This window comes from Neofelis nebulosa, chromosome 14, assembly GCF_028018385.1.
Source record: "Neofelis nebulosa isolate mNeoNeb1 chromosome 14, mNeoNeb1.pri, whole genome shotgun sequence".
Classification (NCBI taxonomy): Eukaryota; Metazoa; Chordata; class Mammalia; order Carnivora; family Felidae; genus Neofelis; species Neofelis nebulosa.
Window position 1 is genome coordinate 18,499,149 of NC_080795.1, and position 24,646 is coordinate 18,523,794.

The 24,646-nt window shown below is 37.3% G+C and overlaps 1 protein-coding gene across 5 annotated transcripts in view; it reads left to right on the top strand.

Annotated features, from left to right (window-relative positions):
- The window catches only part of PREX2 (phosphatidylinositol-3,4,5-trisphosphate dependent Rac exchange factor 2), a 297,237-nt gene that overhangs the window by 74,689 nt on the left and 197,902 nt on the right, over positions 1-24,646 (top strand). For all 5 annotated transcript variants that reach the window (XR_009253713.1, XR_009253712.1, XR_009253711.1 and 2 more), the window contains exons 4-6: positions 1,358-1,462; positions 7,675-7,776; positions 11,651-11,812. Coding sequence is in view for 2 of the 5 variants with exons in the window: in XM_058699768.1 (XP_058555751.1) it covers positions 1,358-1,462; positions 7,675-7,776; positions 11,651-11,812 (369 nt within the window). In the remaining 3 variants the exon portion in view is untranslated. The remainder of the gene's footprint in view (positions 1-1,357; positions 1,463-7,674; positions 7,777-11,650; positions 11,813-24,646) is intronic.

Here is a 24,646-nt window from a genome sequence, read left to right on the forward strand (position 1 = left end):
GAAATTTTAGAGGATATACTCCTATTCTAATATAGATCAACACATTTTCTGTGTCTTCCTCTTATTGGTACTGCTTTGATAGATACGAATCATGGCCACTTGGAGAAAAATCTAGTGATGGAAGGATACTTAGAGATCATGATGGTGAAAAGACTCCCTTTTTGAAAGTATCCCTTTGTAGCAAATATGAAGGTTGTTTACATTTTTTTCTGCTTGACCACTTTCAGTGACAGCTCTAACCATTAGAAAATCTTTATGCTTTGCAACTATGTGGATGGAACTGGAGGGTATTATGCTAAGTGAAATTAGAGAAAAAAATCATATAACTTCACTCATATGAGGACTTTAAGAGACAAAACAGATGAACATAAGGAAAGGGAAACATAAATAATATAAAAACAGGGAGGGGGACAAAACAGAAGAGACTCATAAATATGGAGAACAAACTGAGGGTTATGGGAGGGGTTGTGGGAGGAGGGATGGGATAAATGGGTAAGCGGAACTAAGGAATCTACTCCTGAAATCATTGTTGCACACTATATGCTAACTAATTCGGATGTAAATTAAAAAAAAAAATTTTTTTAAAGACCAAAAAAAAAAAAAAAAAGAAAAAATCTTTATGTTAATCTTGAATCTGCCTACCCACTGCCCATCAGTGCCCTTGCAGTTTCTACCCAGTGGTCCTAGTTTTATGTTTAGAGTTGTAAATCCTTTACAATAAAACAGCTATCTGAAAGTAGCTACCATTTCCTTACTATACTAACAAATACCTCTTTTTGAACTGACCTCTCGTATGTAGTGTCTTCACAGTCCATCATCACTTGTTATCTTAGTCACCTGTTGCTGAGTATTTTCCTGTTTGTCTGTGTCCCTCTTAAACACGACTGTCCAGATTGGTTCATATGAACCGCAGGGTACTACGTTTCTTTATTCCTATATAATCTGGCACATGCTTTTCCCTCTATCCCAAAAGCTTCCTTCTCTCTCCCTGCCTGGGAATGATGGATTCATCTCCCTGGACCTTGCACAGATACTATTTTTTTCTCTTTTTAAAGCTATACCTGAGTCCTCTCAGTAAAGCTAAGTACTCTCTTCTCTGTAATTGCTACCATTTAGTTCATTTACTTCTTATTGCATACATCATATTGGACTCTGGTTAATATAACCTATTCTTTTCCTTAGGCTATTCTTTTTGGGTCAGAGAAAATCAATGAATAGAATGTATTTATATATATACACACAGTAGAGCTCCCAAAATATAGTAAACACTATAAGTTTGTTCATAAACATCACACGGAGTTAGTATCTTAAAATGGCTAATAAAATGACTCTAACTTATCCTTACTCGAATTCACAGAAAGACAAGTTTCGTATCTATGATGAATACTGTAGTAACCATGAGAAGGCCCAAAAATTGCTTCTTGAACTTAACAAAATAAGAACAATCCGCACATTTCTTTTGGTAAGTATATATTTAAGTGTTACCACATGCTGTGATTTGTTGATAGGCTCACTAAGAGCCAAGGGCTAGCACAAGTGTAGTATAAAAACTACTTGTGGGGCAATGCTTTCAACACATCCAGGCTAGGAGGCTAGAGTCCTTTGATAAACGTAAGAAGTGAGACTTGGCAGTAGTGTATGGATGGGAAAACGTTGATAATACCTTCTCCTGGTTGACTGTGAATTGTTTGTGAGAACTACAGGTTCCTAGCGAGGAAGACATTTATGCTAGAGTTCATCATTGCTTTTATATCCCTCAACTCTGTAGGGCTTCATTTACTTCTGCTAAGGGAGCTATAAGTAGGGCAGTCACAGGAAGGAAACACATCATGGGTACGGTAGAAAAGACATTTAAAGATTGACTTCTCCTATGTGCATTCCTTATTCACTTTATTTAATTTCTTTACAATAGCACAAATAAATGCATATTTTGGCAATAATTTGGGCAACTTAATTGCCGGGGAGGAACACACTGTAAGTGTTCAATTCAGTAATATTCAGCAAATTGTAGAGTGGGGCATCTGTCCCATTACCCACTTTTAGAGATTCCCAGCACCCCGGAAAGTCCCTCATGCCTGTTTACAGCCCATCTCCACAACCACCATTAGCTCCAGGCAGTTATTGGTTTAATTTCCGTCTCCATAGATTTCCCTTTTCTAGATATTGCATATCAATGGAATCCTACAATGTAATGTTTTTTATATATGACTTCTTTTACTGAGTAAAATGCTTTTGAGATTCATCCTTGTTGAAGCATATATACATATTCCATTCATTTTTATTACTGAATAGTGTTCTGTTGTATGGATATACCATATTTTGTTTATCCACTTGCCAATATGTGACCATTGGGTGAACAGATGACTGTGATTAATGATGGACCTCGAAGATACTACACGTGAGACATCATTTCAGAGAGAGATATTTGTTAGTATAGAAAAGCCAGGAAATTCAGTTTGGGCTATTGTAAACAATGCTGTTATGAACATACATGTACAAGTCTTCATCTGGATGTTTTCATTCTCTTGGGTAGATGCTAAGAGTGGAATTGCTAGGTCATAGTAAGTTTATGTTTAACTTTAAGAAGCTGCCAAAGTGGCTGTGCCATATCCACCAGCAATGTATGAGAACTGCGGTTTCTGTCTTTGCCAATACATGGTATTACCAGTTCCAATTATAGCTGTGCTAGTGGATGTGTAGTTTATCTGAAGGTGATTTTTATTTGCATTTCTCTCATGACCAGTGATATCAAGCATGCTTTCATGTTCTTGTTAGCAATCCACATATCCTGTTTGGTGAAATGCTTATTCAAATCTTATGTTCATTTTTAAGTTGAGATGTTTACCTTATATTGAGCTATAATTGTTTTTTATTTTGGATACAGCTCCTATATCTGATATGTAATTTGTAAATGTTTCTTACCAGTGTGGTTTGTTCATTTAAAAAATATTATCGCTTGAAAACCAAAAGTCTGACATTTTTTTGAAGTCCAACTTATTAAATTTTGTCCATATGAACATGTTTTTGTTATATTTGAGAAATCTGTATTCAGGTCTTATACTTACTTTGTTAATTCCCAAGTATTTTACTCTTTTTGATGCTGTTGTGATTGGAATTGTCTTAATTTCATTTTTGGATTGTTCGTTGCTGCCACATAAACGTTTAACTGTTATTTAGTTTTGCTCTATGTATATTTTTGTATCTTGTGGTTTAAAGTCATGTGTTAGTAGTTTTTTTTTTTTTGTAGATTCTTTAAGATATTTTACATATTGGATCATGTCATCTGAGAGTAAAGACAGTTTTACTTTTCCTTTTCAATATGGATTCCCACCCCCCCGCCCCCCAAAACCTGGCTTTTTGCACTGACTGGTTAGAACCAGTATATTGTTGAATAAAAGTGTTTAGAACAGATACTTCTGCCTTGTTTCTGATTATAGGGGGAAATCATTCAGTTTTTCATCATTAAGTATGTTAGCTGTAGGTTTCTTCATAGATGTCCTCAGGTTGAGGAAGTTCCATTATATTTGTAGGTGGTTGAGAGTTTTTTATTGTGACCTTTTTGCCTTTTCTAATACAGGTGTGTAAAGCTAAGAATTTTGCCCTGCTTTAGTTTGATTCCATAAATTTTGACACATGTTTTTATTACTCAGTTTTTGAAAATGTCTAGTTTCCTTTGTAATATCTTTAGTCTTTTTTAAGTTTTCTAAAAATTTTATTTATTCTTGAGAGAGAGAAAGCATGCGAACATATGAACAGGGGAGGGGCAGAGAGAGAGGGAGAAGGAGAACCCAAGCAGGCTCTGCACTGTCAGTGAGGAGTCTGTGGCTGGGGCTTGAACTCCCGAGCCGTGAGATCATGACCTGGCTTAACTGACTGAGCCACCCAGGCATCCCTAGTCTGTTCTTTATTTAGAAGTTTGTCTTGGGGGATAATTCTGCATGGAACTTGTGTTTCTGCACATTTTCTGAGCAGTGGAACTGACTGCCTTTGTTTGGGCCTATCTTTTAAAAGATGTTTGTACCATGAACAGCCGCAGAAGGTAGAGATAGTCTCTTTGTCCTCAGCAGTGGGCAGTGATGCCTGCTGCCATCATAAGAGATACATGTTTCATAGCCTCAGGTCTCCCCCTCGTGTTATACATGTGCATGGGTCATCTGGTCTTCTTTGTCTTGCATGTGGGAGCTGGGGCTTGGGAAACTGGCCCCAAAATAGTGATTCTCTGGCTCCTGGTATTGTTGTAAAGAAGAAAAAAAAAAGGTCCTATATCCCTGTCCTGGGAGTTTTATGTGTTCTTCTAGCATCCATAAATATGTGGCAAGTTAACTTTTTAGCTTGCAGCTAGGGTAAAATCTTAGAATCATCACAGTTTTACCATTCTGTTATTTTATTTCCCAGTATGGGAATTTTTCAAATATCTTCCTGTAGTTGATTTTTTTAAATTTAATTCCATTCTGGTTAGAGAACATACTTAAACCATTTAAATCCTTTTAAATTCATGAAGACATTTTTATAGCTTAGCATATGGTCTGTCCTGGAATTTCTTTTTTTCTCTGTATGTTCCATGTGTGCTTAAAAATGGCATATTCTGCTGCTGTTGGGTGGAATGTTCTATAAGTGTTAGGTCATTTGGGGCGCCTGGGTGACTCAGTCGGTTAAGTGTCATCCAACTTCGGCTCAGGTCATGATCTCATGGTTCATGAGTTCGAGCCCTGCATCGGGCTCTCTGCTGTCAGCACAGACCCTGGAGCCTGCTTCAGGTTCTGTGCCTCTCTCTTTCTCTGCTCCTCCCCTCTCATGCTTTGTCTCTCTTCCACCCTCAAAAATAAATAAACATTAAAAAAATTTTAAATGTTAGGTCATTTATGTTTGTAGTCCTTTCCTTTAGGTGTTCAGTCAGTTACTGAGGGTGGGATATTGAAATCTACGGGTATAATTATTAAATTGTCTATTTTCCTTTCAATTATGTCAGTTTCTGTTTTATATGTTTTGGGGCCCTGTTTTTAAATATGTATTCATTTAAAGTGCTTACATTTGTATTTCTACTTATCATAAAATGTTTTTCTTTCTCCCTAGCGGTATTTCTTTTCTTAAAATCTATTTTGCCTGATATTATTATAGCCATGACAGCTCTCATACTGTTTGTATGTTATATCTTCTTCCATTATTTGACTTAACAAGATATTTGTGTCTTTAAATCAAAAACATGCCTCTGAGAAACAGTATATGGTCAGACCTTGCTTTTTTATCCAGTCTGACAATCTCTGCCTTTTGATTGGAGATGTTCAGTTCATTGACCTTCAATGTAATTATTGATATTATTTGTTGATATGTACCATTTTATTGTTTTTTCTATATGTGTGGTTTTGTTATTGTTCCTTTGTTCCTCTTTTACCTTCCTTGGTATACTGTTTTACTTCCTTTGTTGGCTTTTTTAAACTACATTTTTTAAGTTTTTTAGCAGGGAAGTGATTGCTCTTACAACAATATGTTCTTACAAATCGTAATTTATCAAGTCTATTTCCTAAAGTTGGTTATTTTTGTTTTGTTTTGTTTTTAGTAACTTTCCTTGACTTAATTTGAGAACCTGTGACTCTTTCGTGACTCTTGACTGTGCAGCTGATATCTCTACCCAGTTTTATGTCTTATAAGTTAGCCGTTCTTTTTAGGAGTCCTATGCCACTGAAATCTTAGGGCTCTTTATAAAGTGTTAGAACTCTGCTATCTTACTTAATCCATTCTGTTCTCAGCGCAGTTGACTCTTTGTTCACATTGGTCTAGTTTATTGTTTGAATTGTGTCAAGCCACACTAGAAAATTCTCAAGAGTTCTGGTTTTAGATGATTCTACAGCCATAGTCTGGTAGGAAACCTGACTTTTTTATAATTCTTGCCCTGGCACTGAGTGGCCACTAATTATCTGAATGACTTTAGGAAATTCATTACATCACTGGTGTCATGTTCCATATCCATAAAATGAGGATAATAGTAATTATCCTTTGAAAAACAGGTAAGAGTTTACAGATTTGTTGATGGTATTATTTGGGGCACTTGAATATGCTGCCACCTCAGTAAGTTTTCATGATCAGGGAAATCTCTGGGAGCTCATTTAGGAGACATTCTTTGTGTATACGTTAGAAGAGAGCTGGCTTTCATAAGCCAGTCTAAAGTGGCAACCAACCCCTGCTATTATGAAGACACTTCCTAATCCGTACAGTACAAATAGACAAGGAAATAAAAGTGCGTTAGGCAGTCATGAGTTTCTTAAGGTACTTCAACCCAGAGCTAGGAAAAGGGGGTGGCCACATTTATAGGAATGCTAACTCCTACTGGAATACTGACATCACTGGAAATCTAGTGAGATGTACATAGTTGTGTTTCATACAATTGCTCTGGGGACAATGTCATGCAGAGTTGGAAAGAATATTTTGATAAACTGATTGTAATAGGGGATGAAGCCCCTCAAAGAGCATGCTTGAGTCAGAACACTTATTTGCTGTTCTGACTTCTAAACTGTCTGGGGGAAGTTAAAGTCATGGCATTAGTTGTGCTGACTTGAATACACAAATTGGAGCTAAAGCCAAGTTGTTCATGACAGCCGGCAGGGGGTTCTGCTGTTACCCTCAGTCTTTCCTTTTCATCCTTTCCTGCTCGGCACTTGGTCTGTCTTCTCGATGAATACAGGACAGTAGTTTTAAAATGGTAGTATAAAGGTAGCTAAATGATAATAGATATTTGAGGGGCCCTTTTCTCCCTTCATTACATATTTATGCCTGTTTTCTCTATGCCAGTTACTCTGATAGACACTGCAGAAACAGGTTTTGGCATCAATTTCAAATCTTTTTTTTTTTTTCTTTTGGTATTGATACTTAAACCATTAAATAAAGACCAGATGCTTAAGAGGCTATAGGCTTTTTTTTTTTTTTTTAAATCAGAGTTGATTTCCTCTTCCCTTTCATCTTTCTCTGATTGCTAATTTTGAGAATGTCCCATTCCTCTTGCCTCTCTGGAGATCATATCTGACCTCCTCTGCGACTGGCTGGCCAGTGTCATTGGTGAGGTAGTATAGCTAACAGTGACTTAGCAATCACTGGTTGAAACCATGCCAAGTTTACAGACAGGAAAACTAGCATTCTGAAATCAGCCCAAGTTACCTCACTAGTCAGTGGCAGAGCATGTGTAGAACCCAATTGTCTCTAGGCCTGCTCTTTACAACACAACACCACACCATGACTCAACTACAACACAACTCCCTTTATAAGCAGGATTGATCTCTATGTATACTTGTGTCTGTCTACCTATTATTTATTCACCCATCAATCCATTCATCCCTCCATCCATCCATTCATCCACCCATCCACTCACCCATCCATCCATTCCTTCATTCCTCCATGTCTATCCTATTTGTCTTCAGACTTCATACTCAGAAAAATATATATAAATTAATTTCCAAGATATGTATTCAAAACACATTTTGGTTTCTATAACCAATATGAAATGTGAAGTATTTGTTTTTGTCTTCTGTAAATGTTATTTGTGATTGCATGGGCTCATCTCTGAGAAAGAAGCTATGTAGAGATAAGCTTTGACAAAGTTTCAGCAGAAAATTTTATGATAGAAGATCATGTCACAGCTTTGACTTTAAAAAGTGTAATTAATTGTTTTTATTTCTACTTCAGAACTGTATGCTACTCGGAGGACGGAAGAACACAGATGTTCCCCTGGAAGGATATTTAGTAACACCAATACAAAGAATTTGCAAGTATCCTCTCCTTTTGAAGGTATTTTATGTGTTTATTTCACTGTAGAATTTTCCTTGTATCTGCATATTTTGCAGATGGTATTTAAAAGGTTTTTCTTTTAAATAATCTGACTTTTGTTTTGTTTTCTTTCTTTCTTTTTTTTTTTTTTTTTTGAGACCAAGCACATGAGTGGGGGATAAGGGCAGAGGGAGAGAGAGAGAGAGAGAGAGGGAGAGAGGGGGAGAGAGAGAGAGAATCTCAAGCAGGCTCCGTGCCCAGTGTGGAGCCCAATACGGGGCTCATTCTCAAAACTGAGATCGTGACCTGAGCCAAAATCAAGAGTTGGGCACTCAACTGACTGAACCATGCAGGCACCCCTAAATAATCTGACTTTCTAAAGAAAAGGCAGATCATAGTTATTGGGGGAAAATGGCTATTTTGTCACATATATATGGAGTAGGAAACAGATCTTTTGGCAAAAGAGACTTTGTAGACTACTTTATAGACTTTGCTCCTTGTAGAAAATATATTTGTTTGAGTTTTATTTAGAGTTAATGCATTAGTTTCAAGATAATCCATTAAGTACCTTATGACCAGTTTATATAGCACTTTATGTACAGGGTTCTTTATCTTAAGTAAATCCACTGTGGGCATATGATTTGATAGTCCCTAAAAATGATGACTTCTTGATACTAATGAAGTTAAAGTCAAAGTTACATAATTTCAGAGCTTGGTATTTAAATCTATATTACAGGGAATGGTGTGGGTCACATGGGACAATAAATGATAGGAATGACAGTGATAAGCAAACACTACCTCTGGAAGACAGGACATGCCCCATTAATGGTTGTAGGTCCATTGCCTCATTATAATGACCCAAAGTTTTATTCTGAAAAACATACTATAATGTCCTAATTATTTGTAGTATTAAAGTATGTGAATAGATTTGTATGGCAATTCTGAAAATGATGCTTTTGGAGGTACAACATCAGGAACTACAACTACCAACATCAGGATGCAGTTTGGGATGGTGGTTGAGCACATGAGTTCTGAGTTCAAATCCTAAGTATTCTGCTTACTAGCTGTGTACTGAACACATAATCTAACGTCTTAAAGCCTTGGGTTTTTATTTATGAAATAGGAATAATTATGATGAAATTATAGCATGTATCTACAAGAATGTGTATATGGATATGCGTATCCATATATTGTGTATACATATATATGCATATCGAAAAGGGATTACATAATAACAATAGTTGAACTATTTTAGGCAAATCATTTAACACAGTATGTATTCCATATATATTAGCTATTACTACTCATATATATTTGTTTCTGATTTATTTTAATATATTAATCACTACTTGCTATCTAAATTTTAAAAATACTCCAAAATGCTATGCATATATTAACTGGTGTTCTTATTGATTAACTCTTTGAGAAATAAATGTAAGCAATTTTAACTAAAAATACATTTTTAAAATTTATTTATTTTGAGAGAGAGAGAGAGAGAGAGAGAGAGAGAGAGAGAGAGAATATATCCCAAGCAGGCTCCATGCCATCAGCATAGAGCCCAGTGTGGGGCTTGATCTCATAAACTGTGAGATCATGACCTGAGCCAAAATCAAGAGTTGGATGCTTAGCCAACTGAGCCACCTGGGTGTCCCTAAAAATACCTTTTTTTTAACTACAGCTTCTGTTAGTTGCATAAATTGGGGTTTTGTGTACAATTTCTTTGAAAACAATTTCTCCTTATAAAAAAACAAAGTCCATTGAAGTTGCTCAATGAAGCCCTAGAGAGAAGGTAACATGGGGATCTCCAGTTATGCAGAGCTTTGGTGTGGTCCTCAGAAGGTGGGAGGATTGGTGTAAAGGTGACTTATCTTTGTGAGAGTCCTTTTAGATGCCTATTGTGGTGACCCAGATCACTTCAGCTATCCCTGGACCCGGCTTTGGAATGTAGGCATTTGTTTAAGAGTCAGAAGGGATAGTGATATTAAGAGAAATATGCCATGCCAAGTAGTTGTTCTAAATCACTTCTGGTTAGGGATGGCTGCTGGTTAGGGTTGGTTGATCTGACCTCTCAAAAGATGGAATCATGGACACATCCTTGCTTAGGAAGATAAATAACTCGCGGTACCTTCAAGGAGTGAAAAGATGTCATGTTTCCCCTTCTTTGGATGATTGTCTTCGCAAAGAAACATGAACTATTTACTTGTGTAGTAGGTATGTTGGTGTTGGTGGTTTTCTTTGTTGTACTATTGTGCTGATAATCTCTTTGATTTGGGATGATTTTATTTACTCAGAAAGACATTAGGGATTAGGCTGTGTGTTAAAGAAAAGATATATTGGTCTTATTTGTGGAACTTGAAATCAGCACAAGCCTCATGGAAAGTAACTGACAGAGATTATTACTAGTCATTCATCTTGCTATTTTACATTATCTAAATTCTCAGTTCCACAGGTACTCATTGGGCACAGTTGCATGGGGCCCCAAATCATAGCCTGCGGACTGACTTGACCACTTCACATAATTTACAAATACTTCTGCACTTTAGAATTTCTAGAGAAGCCAGCATGTTTCTTCCATGGATTTGTGTTCCAGCATAACTTTTTAAATCTTGTCTTGGGAGTGATGTAATGTGTATTCTTTTGGTGCTAGCTCTGCAGAACAGAGTGTGAACATATTGAATGCAGGGTCAAAGTTTATGGCAAAATTTTCAACAATAACAGACCCCAGGAGAATATAACAACCGCATACTTTCCCACTGTATGTTAAGAATTAAGAGAATTCTTTTAAAAGACTTGCCTTAGGATTTCTGTAATCGTGTTAGTTACATGATGATGGCAACTGTAGTAAAGAAACAAATGACTAATTAAAAAGCAATGTGGTTACAACTGTCTAGACAGTGGGTGAAGATGTTTAATTTTGTGCTCCTAAAAAACAAACAAGACCTTTTAATATATTTAAAAGATTAAAGATTACTCTTGTTCTGATATCCTGAATGGAAAAAAACCATAAAATGCCAAAAAAAACCCAAAAAACAACAAAAAAAAAGAAAATTATTGAGAGGCATATGGCAATTCATTCATTACAGAGAATGAACCCAAGTTATTGGTGAAAACAGCATAAATTTCCCCTTTGATGATGGAGTATTGTGGAATTTACACATCATTTATTTTGCTGGAGTGTAAGACATTATTTAAAATTTTTGCTTTATGTATAGCCTGTTTTTATAGCTTCTCAAAAATTTATTAGAAAATAAGGCATTTAAATTATTTTTGAAATTTTGGGCTTACTATTCTGTTAAAGACTTGAGGAAAATATGTAAAGTTATATTTCTGGTTGGAGCAGAGGTCAAACTTATAAAAACATTTCATGCTGCAGGTGAGATATTTGACAGTTTGAAAGGAGAAGTCTAATTTAGTTTTTTTTTTTTTTTATATTTTTTTCAACGTTTTTTTTTTTTATTTATTTTTGGGACAGAGAGAGACAGAGCATGAACGGGGGAGGGGCAGAGAGAGAGGGAGACACAGAATCGGAAACAGGCTCCAGGCTCCGAGCCATCAGCCCAGAGCCTGACGAGGGGCTCGAACTCACGGACCGCGAGATCGTGACCTGGCTGAAGTCGGACGCTTAACCGACTGCGCCACCCAGGCGCCCCTAATTTAGTTTTTAAAGACAATAACTTTAAGGAAAAAATTAAAATCACTGCCAAATGTGTATTAGGGGTAATGCACATTCATTGATTCAACCTTTTATTTTTGATCTTAATCCTAGTGGAGTTTGTGATGTCACTTCTGAAAGTGGCTCTCACGATCTTTGCAGTTTTCATTTCCTGGTCAGTCTGAACCTGCTGTACCAGAAAGCAGAAGATCAAAGGGCGATTTGTTTTTTGTGTATAAACAGGAGTTGCTGAAGCGGACTCCAAGGAAACACAGTGACTACGCAGCAGTAATGGAAGCCCTCCAAGCCATGAAAGCCGTCTGTTCCAACATAAACGAGGCCAAGAGGCAGATGGAGAAGTTAGAAGTTTTGGAGGAGTGGCAGTCTCACATTGAAGGCTGGGAGGTACATTCACTCTACTCAACAATGGAGCTTAAAATAGTTTTGTTATGTCTTAATACTGTGAATAGAATTGTTGACATTGGATTGAACCATAAATGGTCATTTTCACAGATAATGCCAGAGGGCTGTAACCATTTCTGAAAAGTGCTGTCATTATTATTTTTAAATATCCATAAAGCGGCAGTTAATTGACTTAGTGACAGCCTGAAAGCTTTGTGATAGAGCCACCCAACACTGTGTGGGTTATAAGCTTTGGTATTTCAGTATTTGTGCATCTCGATTATCCTTTTTCCTGACTGCCTTTGGTCAACAAGTACATAGCTTGAATCCTGGAGAGAGTTAAGAAGGGGGTTCCGCTCCATACGTGTTCTGTGATACTGTTATTTTCAGATTCTAAATTAGGTGTATGGTGATGGATTTCATTGTAAGCCCACTTAATCTCTCTAAACTTGAATTTCCTCATTTCTAAAATGAAAGAACTATTATGTGATTTTTCAGGTCCACTGAAGACAAAAAGTTTTACAGATTTATGATTAATTAAAGAAAGATTTTTTTAGATGATAAAAAGGCAAAAGAGTGATATTCAGAATCTGTAATACGTTTTCGTCTATAGTAACTTTGAATCCCCATCATTTCATGGGGTTGGAGCCCCATATTATTTTAGTGCCGTATAAAGAATAAACTAAAATTTTGTCTTTAAATTGCCTTAATTGAGATGAACATGAGCTTTCTTTCAACTAGGATAATTTGTTATTATAAAGTAAGCAATTAGTATAATTTTTAAAAGCATAAAGAAGATTTAAAATGTTTCCAGTCAAATACTATATTACACAAATTTCAGTACATTGCTTTTTATCTTTAAGGCTTTATAATTGACTGGTTTGTTTCATATCTTCAATATGTTGATTTCTGTTTAGATCTAAAATTGTCTATTCAGATTTGCAAGGAAGCCTCAAACAGTGACCTCTGGGAATTCTCTTATTTACCCACTTTTCACCATGAAACTTTTCAAATGCTAGCTGAGATTTAGTCTTTCTCCTCATCTATATTCTTTCATTTCAAGTGTCCAGGGTGACCTCCCGTGTCAGCATGAATGCTACTTATTTCAGTCAATTAAAATGGTTGTGTGTTTTAGTGTTGATTCATGATGATAATTCCTTTCCTGGGGAGCGGTTGTCCTGCTGGGATGAGAAAAATGGACTGAAGTTTACTTTTGTCATTCTGTTGTCAATTGAGCATTGGAAGAAAAACTGAACTTGCTTTGAATTGGAGGGTTTCTCATTGCTATCTGCCAGGCCTTTTACCAAAACAAAACTTCACAGATTCTTCTTGGTACTCTAGGGAAATGGAATCTGTCATTTTTTCTCTCCTCATGTATATCCTAAAAATTGAGTCTACTGCAGGAATAAGAGATTCCTGAAAAAGCATTGATATTTCTTGCACTGAACATGCAAGTTGCTCAAAGGAAGAATATGTGTGGACCATAATGTGTCATATACAGCCCATAGCAGTGGGTGCCTCAGTGTCACCAGCCTTGCTATATTTATAACAAACAGTTGGAGTGTAAGAAGGAAATGGGGCATCAGGACAGAAAACAGGCTGCAGGAAATCAGAAATGACTACAGTTCCAGCATGCACAGAGGAGATAATACGAATGTTGGGTCCCTAAGAGGGCAGCAACATAAATTCTACCGGAGCAGGATTTGAAAATGATTGCGTAAGACACAGCCATAGGTGCTTTGGGAGGTGTTGGGGTCTTGAGGGAATGCACGTTGGAGGAAGGCACAGCCAACTGGTTGGCAACTTGTGATCAGAACCTGATTCCCCATCTCAGTCCACCACCTCGGAGAGAGTGGGAAAGGTGTCATAGTACTCAAGTCTGGTTCCTTCCGGGAAGTTTAGGAGAAACTGCGGGTAGGATTCCCAAGGTAACACAGGACAAAGGGACACAATTGTGCAGGATGAATGCAGGTTCTGGGAGGGAAGGGGAATGGTTAAAGAGCTTTCTCTGAATTGCAAACAAGGATTACTGCTCAGCTTGCAGACAGCTTTGTGTTTGTTTCGAGTGGCTCTAGCGGGGTTAGGACAGGGCCAAGGGCAGATGTCAGGTGGCATGTCAGCTAGAGAACACAGAGATCCTTAAAGAGCTTTTGAGGTGAGGAGCCTTGAGCTGAAGTTGGGAAACCTGTCCAGCTCCTTCCCTGAGCTTCCTCAGGTCTTTTAGGACCACCTTAGAGATGCCACTCTTTCTCCAGTGACCAAAATTTCTTGAATGGGCTCCGAGTCTGATACACCGTGAGTTTGCACTATTTCCACTTGAGGTGGATTATTTATTTCAAATAAGCCACTTAATTTTCCAGGGTCTTATTTTCCCATTAATCAAATGAAGACTTTTTATAGTGAAATCTGTCAGGTATCTTGCCTATCTAGTATTTTGCATTATAAATTATCATTACATTCCTTTATGTTAGGCAAATAAGTGATTGAAATTTATGACTCCCAAATCAGATGACAGAGTGAAAAGACCTGGTTGTTGTTCACTGTTAGACTGGACTCTAACCCTTGGTTTGGGGATAATGCATCAAACCTCTCATGAGAGAGGTTAGTGCCGTGTGGGTTAGTGCAAGAGTCAAATGAAATAAGTGGAAGTGCTTTGACTACTGTAAAATGCTATGCAAATAAGTAGTATTTTAAAGCTCTGGTTCAGTGGTAGGGTTTTACCCTTGAGAAATTCCCGTTTGTCTAATATATGCACCTGTCTACTGAAGGTGTTATATCACTCCAGTTAAGGTTAGATAGTTCCAAGCAACAGAAACTAAAAGAAAAATTAATTTAAAGGATATGGGGTCATTCACAGGATCAAAAGAAAAGCTATATTCTCAAGGGTGTCTAGGCAGCCAAAGCTGTCAGGCAGGACCTTCAATGCCTTAGCTAAAATGGATAGGCTCTAATAATTTTTTCCACCCTTATATTATGTCACTCAAGATTCAAGATCAAGATCTAGGATTCCTCTAACTTGCCTGGCTAAATTTGCTTAGGGGAGGACAGAGGTCCTTGATTGCCAGTCACCCACTTTACTTTTGAGGAAATGCTGATCTTCCATTGTATGCAATCTTGGTGAGTCTTAAATAGTTTGCTGAGGTATTATAATCCCCATTACACAGATTTTCAAAATGAGGCTATATAACTTACTCAAGTTCTTATGACTAACGGATGGCAAAGTTTAGTACGAAAATAAACAGACTGGTTCTAAAGCCTATATTCCTTGGCACCATGTAATATTATTTATACCCATCAGATAAAAATGTAGCTAATTTGTGGGGCACCTGGGTGGCTCAGTTGGTTAAGCATCGGACTCCTGATTGTAGCTCAGGTCATGATCTCACAGTTCATGGGATTGAGCCCCATGTTGGGCTCTGTGCTGACAGTGTGGAGCCTGTTTGGGATTCTCTCTCTCCTTCTTTCTCCGTCTCTTCCCAGCTCATGCTCTCTCTCTCTCTCTCAAAATAATTAAATAAACATTACACAAAATTTGTTTTAAAAATTAAAATTATTATCTAGATTAAGTTGGTTGCTTGCCCTTTAAAAATAAATTGATTGTATGGGGCACCTGGGTGGCTCAGTTTGCTGAGCATCCAACTTCAGCTCAGGTCATGATCTCCTGGTTTCGTAAATTTGAGCCCCACATCTGGCTTGCTGCTGTCAGTGCAGAGCCCGCTTTGGATTTTCTGTCTCCCTGTCTCTTTGCCCCAACCCTGCTCTCTTTCTCTCTCTCACACACACACATACACACAAATCTCTCTTTCTGTCAAAAATAAACATTAAAATTTTTTTTAAGTAAATTGATTATAAAAATTAGGTTTTTGTCAGCATTTATGTAGTGACAGACACCACAGAAGATCTGTGGGTTAATTGTTCATATTTAATTACCTTTTATTAGCATAATTTATTATATCTCAGTTTTATGTCTTATCTTACATTCAAAACATTCCACAGGATATTCTACTGGAAGTAATTGTAGGACAGTGATCAGTGTGGTTGGGAAGGAAGTTTATTAGCTGTTTAAGCAGAGCCACTGATTCATTCCATAGAACAGAACCGTTCTTGATGTTGGTGGGCTTTTTGACTGATTGATAGTGTAATGATCACTGTAATCTTTGGAGTCAAAATGGACTTTGTCAACAAGGGAGTATCAATCAGCATTATGTCATTTGGTAGTTTAGCTTTACATTCTTCATAGGCCTGTTTGGGATAGATCTCTTAAATCTGAAAAAAATATATATTAAAAGATAAGGGGGAGAATTATTAATATATGAAGGTGTTGGGAAAAATAAGATCAAAATAATTATTGTGTTTTAGGAAGTAAAAACAATCAGAATAGAAATTTGACACCTCTTGATTACCTTTTTACATAGAGAAATATAATGGTACAAGACCATTTTAAAATCACCTGTTGCTGCTTTACGTTTGACTAAGTTTGTGTCTGACAGTGTATTGACTTCAAGTCATGTTCTCTTATTTTATGAGTGTGAGTCTAACAGAGGTTGTGATGAGACCTGTTTCTTTCATCTTCTCTGTAAGGTGATTTCATAGATACACATTTGTCTACTGTCTTGAAGCAGACTTGATTCTTAAGGATAAGTGGTTTGGGAAAAAGACCATTGAAAGTGAATCTACGTAGAAAAGGGAGCAGAATTTCCTAAGTGGGAGTGGGGGGGACGTCTGATTGGGACTTCATTTTGGTTAAATGAAAGTTTATGTTATTAATTTGTTTTATCTAATATATATGACATAATTTGGCTAATAACTTCTGTTAATAAACTGTATCTCAGAAAGAGTGAATCAGATGCTGACTCTTGAGGGGTGGGGGAATACATCTTACGACATTATGTGATTACATGATGTGATAGTCTTCACTTAATGTTTAACTTTTCTAGTATTTTTAAAAGAGTTTTTGAAAGAATATTCAAATGCTTCATTAATTTTCTCAAGACACTCCTTTGATGTTGAAACCATTCTCTTTTGAAACACCCATCTAGTTGTCATTCTTGTCACTTTTCTTTTCTTCCACCATGAATGGGTCTAGCTCTGCTAAATTATCATCTGTCAGTGCTTTGCATATGATTGGGGAAGTTTCAAGCCCTCCTGTCATCTTTCATCTTTGCTAAGTTTATGCCCTTCTCTCTGCAGTCTGTGTTTTTCTGATACTGACATTCAACATTTAGTTGACATGATGAATGAGGTAGACTCTGGTGTTAAGCAGGGAGAGCCGATGATTGGGTCAGATAATTATGAATAGTTTCATTTTATAATGGTTTTTGCCACCTCATTGCTGCAAAGAATCAGTAATGAACCCTTATATAACATATTAAGAGAACTTGTTAACATGAAAAGATTTATGCTTTCAAACGGTCCAGATATGGTTTAGTGATGATATTTTTATTGCGTTTATTCAGAGGATAGGGATTGTTTTATTATTGCAGTGTTTCATAAGTCATGATTTTAACGTTTGAAGAAACACTAGCAATTAGAAAAGGAGCCATAAAATAAATGTACATGCTTCTGTCTTTTCTGGCTCTTGTCATTTTCTGAAAGCATACTTTGGCATCTAACAAGTGCCCACCTATGAAAATTCATCCTATTTACACATCAAATTCTTTAATGGTGCTTTGACATTTAATAGTTTTTCATGTATGCTGGCTATCTAATTGACAGCTGATTATATACCTCAAATTGTAGAATCAAAATTATTCAACTTTTAACACATTAGATTCTGAATTGTTATTATTTTCTTGCTGGTTCTTGTACCATGAGGCACACACATTGAGAAGGGGAGCCATTGGTGAGCAATGTTGCGGACACAGATTGCCTCCAGGTCCTGCTCGTAATGACTTAGGTCATTGTTTGCTCTGTTTCAGACTGATCTCTTCACCATATTGGAAAGTGGTATTTAAATAGTGTGCTCCATCAAGTTGACAGTGAAGAATGATTGAAGCCTAAAACCACAACATGGAATGAACTATAAAATTAATTATAAACATACATAATCATAAACATACAGCTCTCCCTGATAATCATCACTGTTAACTCACACCAACTCGCATTTTATTAATGTGTGGTGATTGCAGTGATCACACTGCATTTAATTCTGTGTTTGCATATCTGTTTCTTCCACTAGTATATGGGCTTCTTGGGAACAGAGGTCATGTCTCAAGGTCTGAGTTTACAGCATCTAGGGCCATAGTGGGTTGGGTGGTAATTAAATGCAGATATAATTATATGATAGTTATGTATTCATTATCAGTGGCTTCTCACTATTTTTTAATACTTCTGGCCCTTTTGGATAGTGGCAGTGATTCTGATCCGGTTCTGTTATTTGTTTCATTTTTATGCTTCTTTGATGATCTCTTATCCTCTTTAGCATCCAGTTTTGGCTTATGGTTCTCAAATGTATACCATGGGGGAGTTTTTACTTCCTCATATTAGAGTTGAGCACTGTAGAGTTGTTTGAAATTCAGTCTTTGTGAAGGGGTTTCCATAGTGCAGGTTCTGTTTCTTTTGTCTAAGGGCAGATGCGGGTGGGCTTCCCTCACTGTATTTCACTTTTGCACTGTTGGGGGCCATGGTGAAGGACAAAGGATGAGGTAAGTTACCACAGGTTGGAGTAGAAAGAGAAGCTTTTGGAATGAGAAGGACGAGATGAGTAGACTCCCACCCCTGGTCACAGGTATTCACTTATGGTTACTTCTCACCTTGAACCGTCAGCCACCTTTCCTTTCCTGATCTAATAAAAGCAGTCAGGGTTAGAACCATCCATGTAACTTCATTGCTAGCGTTTTGCTGTATTTAATTCTATAGACACAATTCATCGAAAGCATGATTTTACATGACAAATGTAGCTTCCTAAGTGGAAATGCACATAAAAACGATAAATCATCTAGATGATAAAAGTACATTATTTTGGTTAGCTTTTTTTAAGGGATTGCTAAGACAACAGAACTCTGAATAGTATGGGTGAACACATTATTTAAAAGTATCTGCATTAATTTGTACATATACATATTATAATATGTGTAATGGCTTTAAAGTAGTTCAAATTAATGATTTATGCAAGCCCTCTTACTTTTTAAAAATAATTCTTTTACACCTTACCTCTCAAATATTAGTTTATGACTGTGATATAGCACTGTACTGTTAAAGTAGCTTATTTTCATGGGCGGTACTTTTTCACAGTCACATGAAATTCAGTCTTTGTAACAGTATTTCTATAGTTAGACTTTTTCAGCTTTTTTTCACAATAAAATAATTTTCTGCCTTCAAACATCTATATGATGACCTATGAAACAGTGTACAAAGCTGATTTAATTAAGTGTACATCTTTCCCACCCTCCCTCCCCGTTCATTCCTTCCTCCTTTCGTCCCTTCCTCCTCTCCTCCCTTCCTCCCTTCCTCCCCTTCTCCCCTTCTCTCTCTCTCTCTCTCTCTCTCTCTCTCTCTCTCTCTGTCTTTGTAAAACTTTAGGAACAGAGAAGCCAACTTGCTACAGATTGATACCAGGAGAAAAGTGTTTAACACATTGCCTGGCATGTTGTAGAAATGTTGAAAACCTGACTTTAGCATTCATCTAGAGAAAAGCATTTATCGTACATGGCTGTTCAATGACTAAATATGGATTTGTCAAAAAATAGACATCTAGATTTAAAAGTTGGCATCAGTAATGCTAGATAAAAGATAAAATACTAACAGGTCATGTAACATTATGCAGGTTTATAATGAATATTCACCAGTGATGAAATACATCACAGGTGTAACTGTGACCTGGGCAGAGACCTGTGCTCACCTTTATCTCCATGTCAGCAGGCTTGCTATACTGTGCACTTGAGCACCTGGACTCAGGTACTCAAAGCCTCCAAAGCACTTTTGCTTAGAGTGTTGAGAGAATACCACATGCGTCAGCATTTGTTGGAATGGTTTGGGACCCACGCCAGATTCACTCAGGTTCAATCTCAGAGTAGTGCCAGGGAACCTGAGGATTTTAAGAAGCCCATCAAGTGTGTCCCCCAAACTCTAAAATTTGAGATCAGTGCCCTAGAGGCTTTGCTCTCTTCTGACGATATGCCTGGCTTGTTTTATTGCTTCCACATTTTTTATTTTCTAGTTCACTTGTCTGACATTGTCATTTTGATAGACTCTTGTGCTCTTGACTCTTACCTAGCAGTCTGATGCTCATAGCCGTACTTTATTTCAATTTCTCCTGTGAGTTTTGTAGTTTGGCTTCTTTATCCCTAACCCCGGAAGCTCTCCTGGTATTTCTAGGTAAATGAAAAAAAAATTACACATAATTTCAAAATACCATAAATTTCATTTGCTTTAAAGGTGAAGTCATGAGATTTTTTTTTTTTTTTAGTACAGAGAAAGGCAGATTTATCATGTATGTGAAGGGGAAAATGCCACATCATTTTAGAAAGAGACATATATTAAGTGTCTACTTGTAGGTGGGATGGATTTGAAGTGAGAAACATATCATGACTATACAGGAGACTGTATATACACACTTGGCTAAATTTTCTTGAATATTGATAATATCATATGTACCTGTAGTTGAAAAATTCTTAATGATTTCTAGCTGCTATAGTCACAGAAATAATACACAGATATGGAGCGCCTAATTGGCTCAGTTAAGCATCTGACTTTGGCTCAGATTATGATCTCACTGCTCATGAGTTTGAACCCCACATCAGTCTCTGTGCTGATAGCTCAGAGCCTGGAGCCTGCTTCGGATTCTGTCTCCATCTCTCTGCACCTCCCCTGCTTGCTCTCTGTCTTTGTCTCCTACTCTCTCAAATATAAAATAAAACATTAAAAGATTAAAAAAAAAAAAGAAATAATGCACAGATTCAATCATGGTAAATCAAGAGCATCAGGTATTTTTTTTTATTATTATTATTATCTAAGAGATACAGATGGTATAAAGAGAAATGCTATAAACCTTTCTTTTTTTTTTTTTAAATTTTTTTTTTCAACGTTTTTTATTTATTTTTGGGACAGACAGAGACAGAGCATGAACGGGGGAGGGGCAGAGAGAGAGGGAGACACAGAATCGGAAACAGGCTCCAGGGTCCGAGCCATCAGCCCAGAGCCTGACGCGGGGCTCGAACTCACGGACCGCGAGATCGTGACCTGGCTGAAGTCGGACGCTTAACCGACTGCGCCACCCAGGCGCCCCTATAAACCTTTCTTTTAGAATGAGTTTGTTAGACAAATGTATACATTTGACATAGATTCCTTTAAGTACATAAGCAATTCTCTGGGAATTAAGTAATTATTCACTGAAGAGATTTCATGTGATGATAGTAGATTACTATGATAGAAGATGGTAAAGGCAGATACTGTACTAATTCTTTTTTAATGTTTATTTAGTTTTGAGAGAGAGAGAGAGAGAGAGCATAAGTGGAGGAGGGGCAGAGAGAGAAGGGAGACACAGGATCTGAAGCAGGATCCAGGCTCTGAGATGTCAGGACAGAGCCCGATGTGGGGCTCAAACCCACAAACTGCGAGATCATGACCTGAGCGAAAGTTGGATGCTTAGCTGACTGAGCCACCCAGGCGCCCCGCCCCTGCACTGATTCTTAAAACTTGCTATTAAATATTAAAGACATCTCATCCCAATATGATTTAGTAAAATAGAATATGAGTGATATTATATTTATATTGTGAGATGGACTTTGGAGCATAACAAGATGGTTGGGCTTGATGTCATTACCCCATAAAATGTCATTAATAGGTAATTAAACGGATACTTTGGGTTATTTATGAAAAGTGTTGACCTCAGGGGGGTGTGGGTGGCTCAGTTGGTTGAACATCTGACTTCAGCCTAGGTCATGATCTTGTGATTTGTGAGTTCTAGCCCCATGTCGGGCTCTGTGCTGACCGCTCGGAGCCTGGAGCCTGCTTCAGATTCTGTGTCTCCCTCTCTCCGCCCTTCCCTGCTCATGCTTTGTCTCTCTCTGTCTCTCAAAAATAAATAAATGTTAAAAAAAATTAAAAAAATAAAAAGAAAAGTGTTGACCTCAAAGAAGTTAAATCTTATTCTGAAATTTGATCAGGAGCTATGAGGTAATGGGAACTTATGGTAATGACTTATACGTAATGTATTTGTATATTAGCGACAGGTTTGGGAGTTTGCTATGATACCTATCTGGATTAAATGATTCAAAAGTCAGACTATTTAAGTAGAGGATAGAGGAAAATGATATAGGTGCTTGTACTATAGGGGCACTTGGAATTAGTTGTAAGATGGGATTGCCATAAATGTGCTAATACGATCTTTTGGCATCTATATGATTTATTTGCCTGCTCATATCTGAATGGTTGTGTTCACTTCTGGAGATGTTACATATTAAGAGAGAACCTGACAAACTGGAGAAGGTCCAGAGAAGATCTTCCAGGATCTTGCAGGTTTCTGAAACCAAGCCATAGGATGAATGGTCAAAAGCAATGATGTTCTATAGTTTGGAAGGCAGAAGGGACATATTAGCTATGTTCAGATATTGGTGGGCCAGGTCTATCATGATGAAGAGGGTGTCCCTCTACTCCCAGGAAGCAAAAGTAGAGTCAGTGAGTAGAAAGAGGGTTAGAGTTTGGCTCTACAATAAGAAAAATATTTCTAATAATTAGAGGGACTCAATCAATAAATTGCCTATCTTCTGAGGGAATGAACTTCATTTTATAAGAAGTGTTTAAGAATAGGCTGGACAGCCATTTTTGTCAGCAAGGGTCAGTGTTCTCTGAGGCAACAAGATGTGTCCACCCTCATTAACCTGAGAATAAGAGAAATAACATTGTCTTCAAAAAGTTAAACCATAAAAATCCAACATAGAGTAAGCCACAGCAGAGATCAGAAATCAGTGAAGTCCCCTTGCAGAAGAGTATCACCTTTAAAGCTAGCAATGATAATTGTCCCAGCCTTTATTGAGTCCTTTTATGTGCTAGGCATCATGCTGGGAGTTTTACATATATTGTCTGTTAATACTCTGTTTAAATTAAATACTACTATCCTTTTCTACGGTGGTTTGAAGGCATGAACATGGCTATAAAATCAAAGGAGTCATTCAAAAGTGTGATTTGTTAGTACCGAAAGCAGAGAAGAGAGAGCGAGGGCAGCACACAGAACGACAAATGGACTGTGGATGGTCTTGTCCAGGTGGTAGATAGATTGTGCTAGCTCATTGCTTACAAACTGCTCTAATACTAGTTACCAAAATTTCCCTCCCACCCTCCCTCCTTTCCTCCTTCCTTCCCTTCCCTCCTTCCTCCCTCCCTTCCTTCCCATGCTCCTCCTATTCTCTTGGTACATAAATGAGCAATTCCAATCCCACCTATAGGCGCTGTTGAAAGCTTTCCTTCATCCTACTCTAATAGTCCAGGCATGCCTCTGACTTGTCTGATGCTACCATCTGAGAGAGCTTCCTGCTGTAAAATTAGCTTTTTATTAGAAATCAAAGGTACAGCTGCTGACAGGGAGTACTCAGCCTCTCCAAAACCTAACCTATGAGAATGTTTGGCTCATTAGCTACCATGGCCCTGCTATTCAGTTCACTCTGCTGTTCACAGGACTAGAGACAGTTTCTCTCAACTGGGGAGCACGACTTCATTGGAAAGTCTTTGTGGCATTGACAAGACAAAAGATATAAACGAACAAGAATTTGATGGGACAATTCAAATAACATGCAGACAGTTCACAGGAGGACAGAAACAGGGAAAAGGCAGGGGTTTCCTCAGTGGTAAAACTAGGAGTGGTGGGCAAAAATCATGTCCTTTCCTCTGTTATTGTCTGGTTGTGAGTTTGTTACTTTGTAAAGATTCTTTCTGATTATGATACAGCTTTCCAAATAGGTACATTTACAAAGGAAGATTGCGTTGGCCATACTTATGGGAACATTCAGTGTGTACATCAGTTATTTTTATTATCAAGAATAATATATCCACTTTCTATTTTACTTTACACATTAGTTCCCATGAGTTCTTCAGAGCTGGTACAATATATCCTGTGAGACTGTGTAAGAGGATGGACTAAATGCCCCTAGCTATTATACTTAGCTCAAATTTACATTAAATTCTTCTTGTATACATTAATAAAGATGATAATCACAAACAAGTCAGGAAATAAAAGGTTAAGATTTTGGTTAAATAGGAATGCATCCATCAATATTAATTTTGGGAGCTTATTTGGAAGACTAGTTAATATGCAAATGAGGATAACATCTGCAGTTACCCTTTCATGAGATAACTTCCTTGTGTGGCTTTCTTGGGCTACTGTATGAAATAGTCTAAGGCGAAGCGTCGTGTACCTTTTGTACAATTGCTATCAATATAGCCACTTTCGTAATATTGTACAGGTTCCTGTGCAAAAATCAAAGTGATGTTTCCTTGTTTACATTTTTAAATGTCTTCATTCTGTCTTAATTTTCTTTTTTCCTGAGGTAGGGATGGTATTTAGTATAAATAAGAAATCATTTGTTACTGGAATTGGGATTTATATTCTTATTTGATGACAGTTTTTACTTAATTATCACGTGTTGAAGGATATGACTGTGTACATTTTTGATAGATCTTCAGTTATATATCCACCCTTATGGCGGAAGGAAAGAAGAAAGGGATCTTTCTAAAATTTAAAATGTTTGTGTAACTGATGGTCGCCAGAGGGAACGTGGGAGAGGGGAGGGGTGCAATAGGTGAAGGGGGTTAAGAATGCACTTGCACAATGAGCCCTGGGTAAGGTATGGAATTGCTGAACCACTGTATTGTACACCTGAAACCAGTAGAACACTGTGTAGT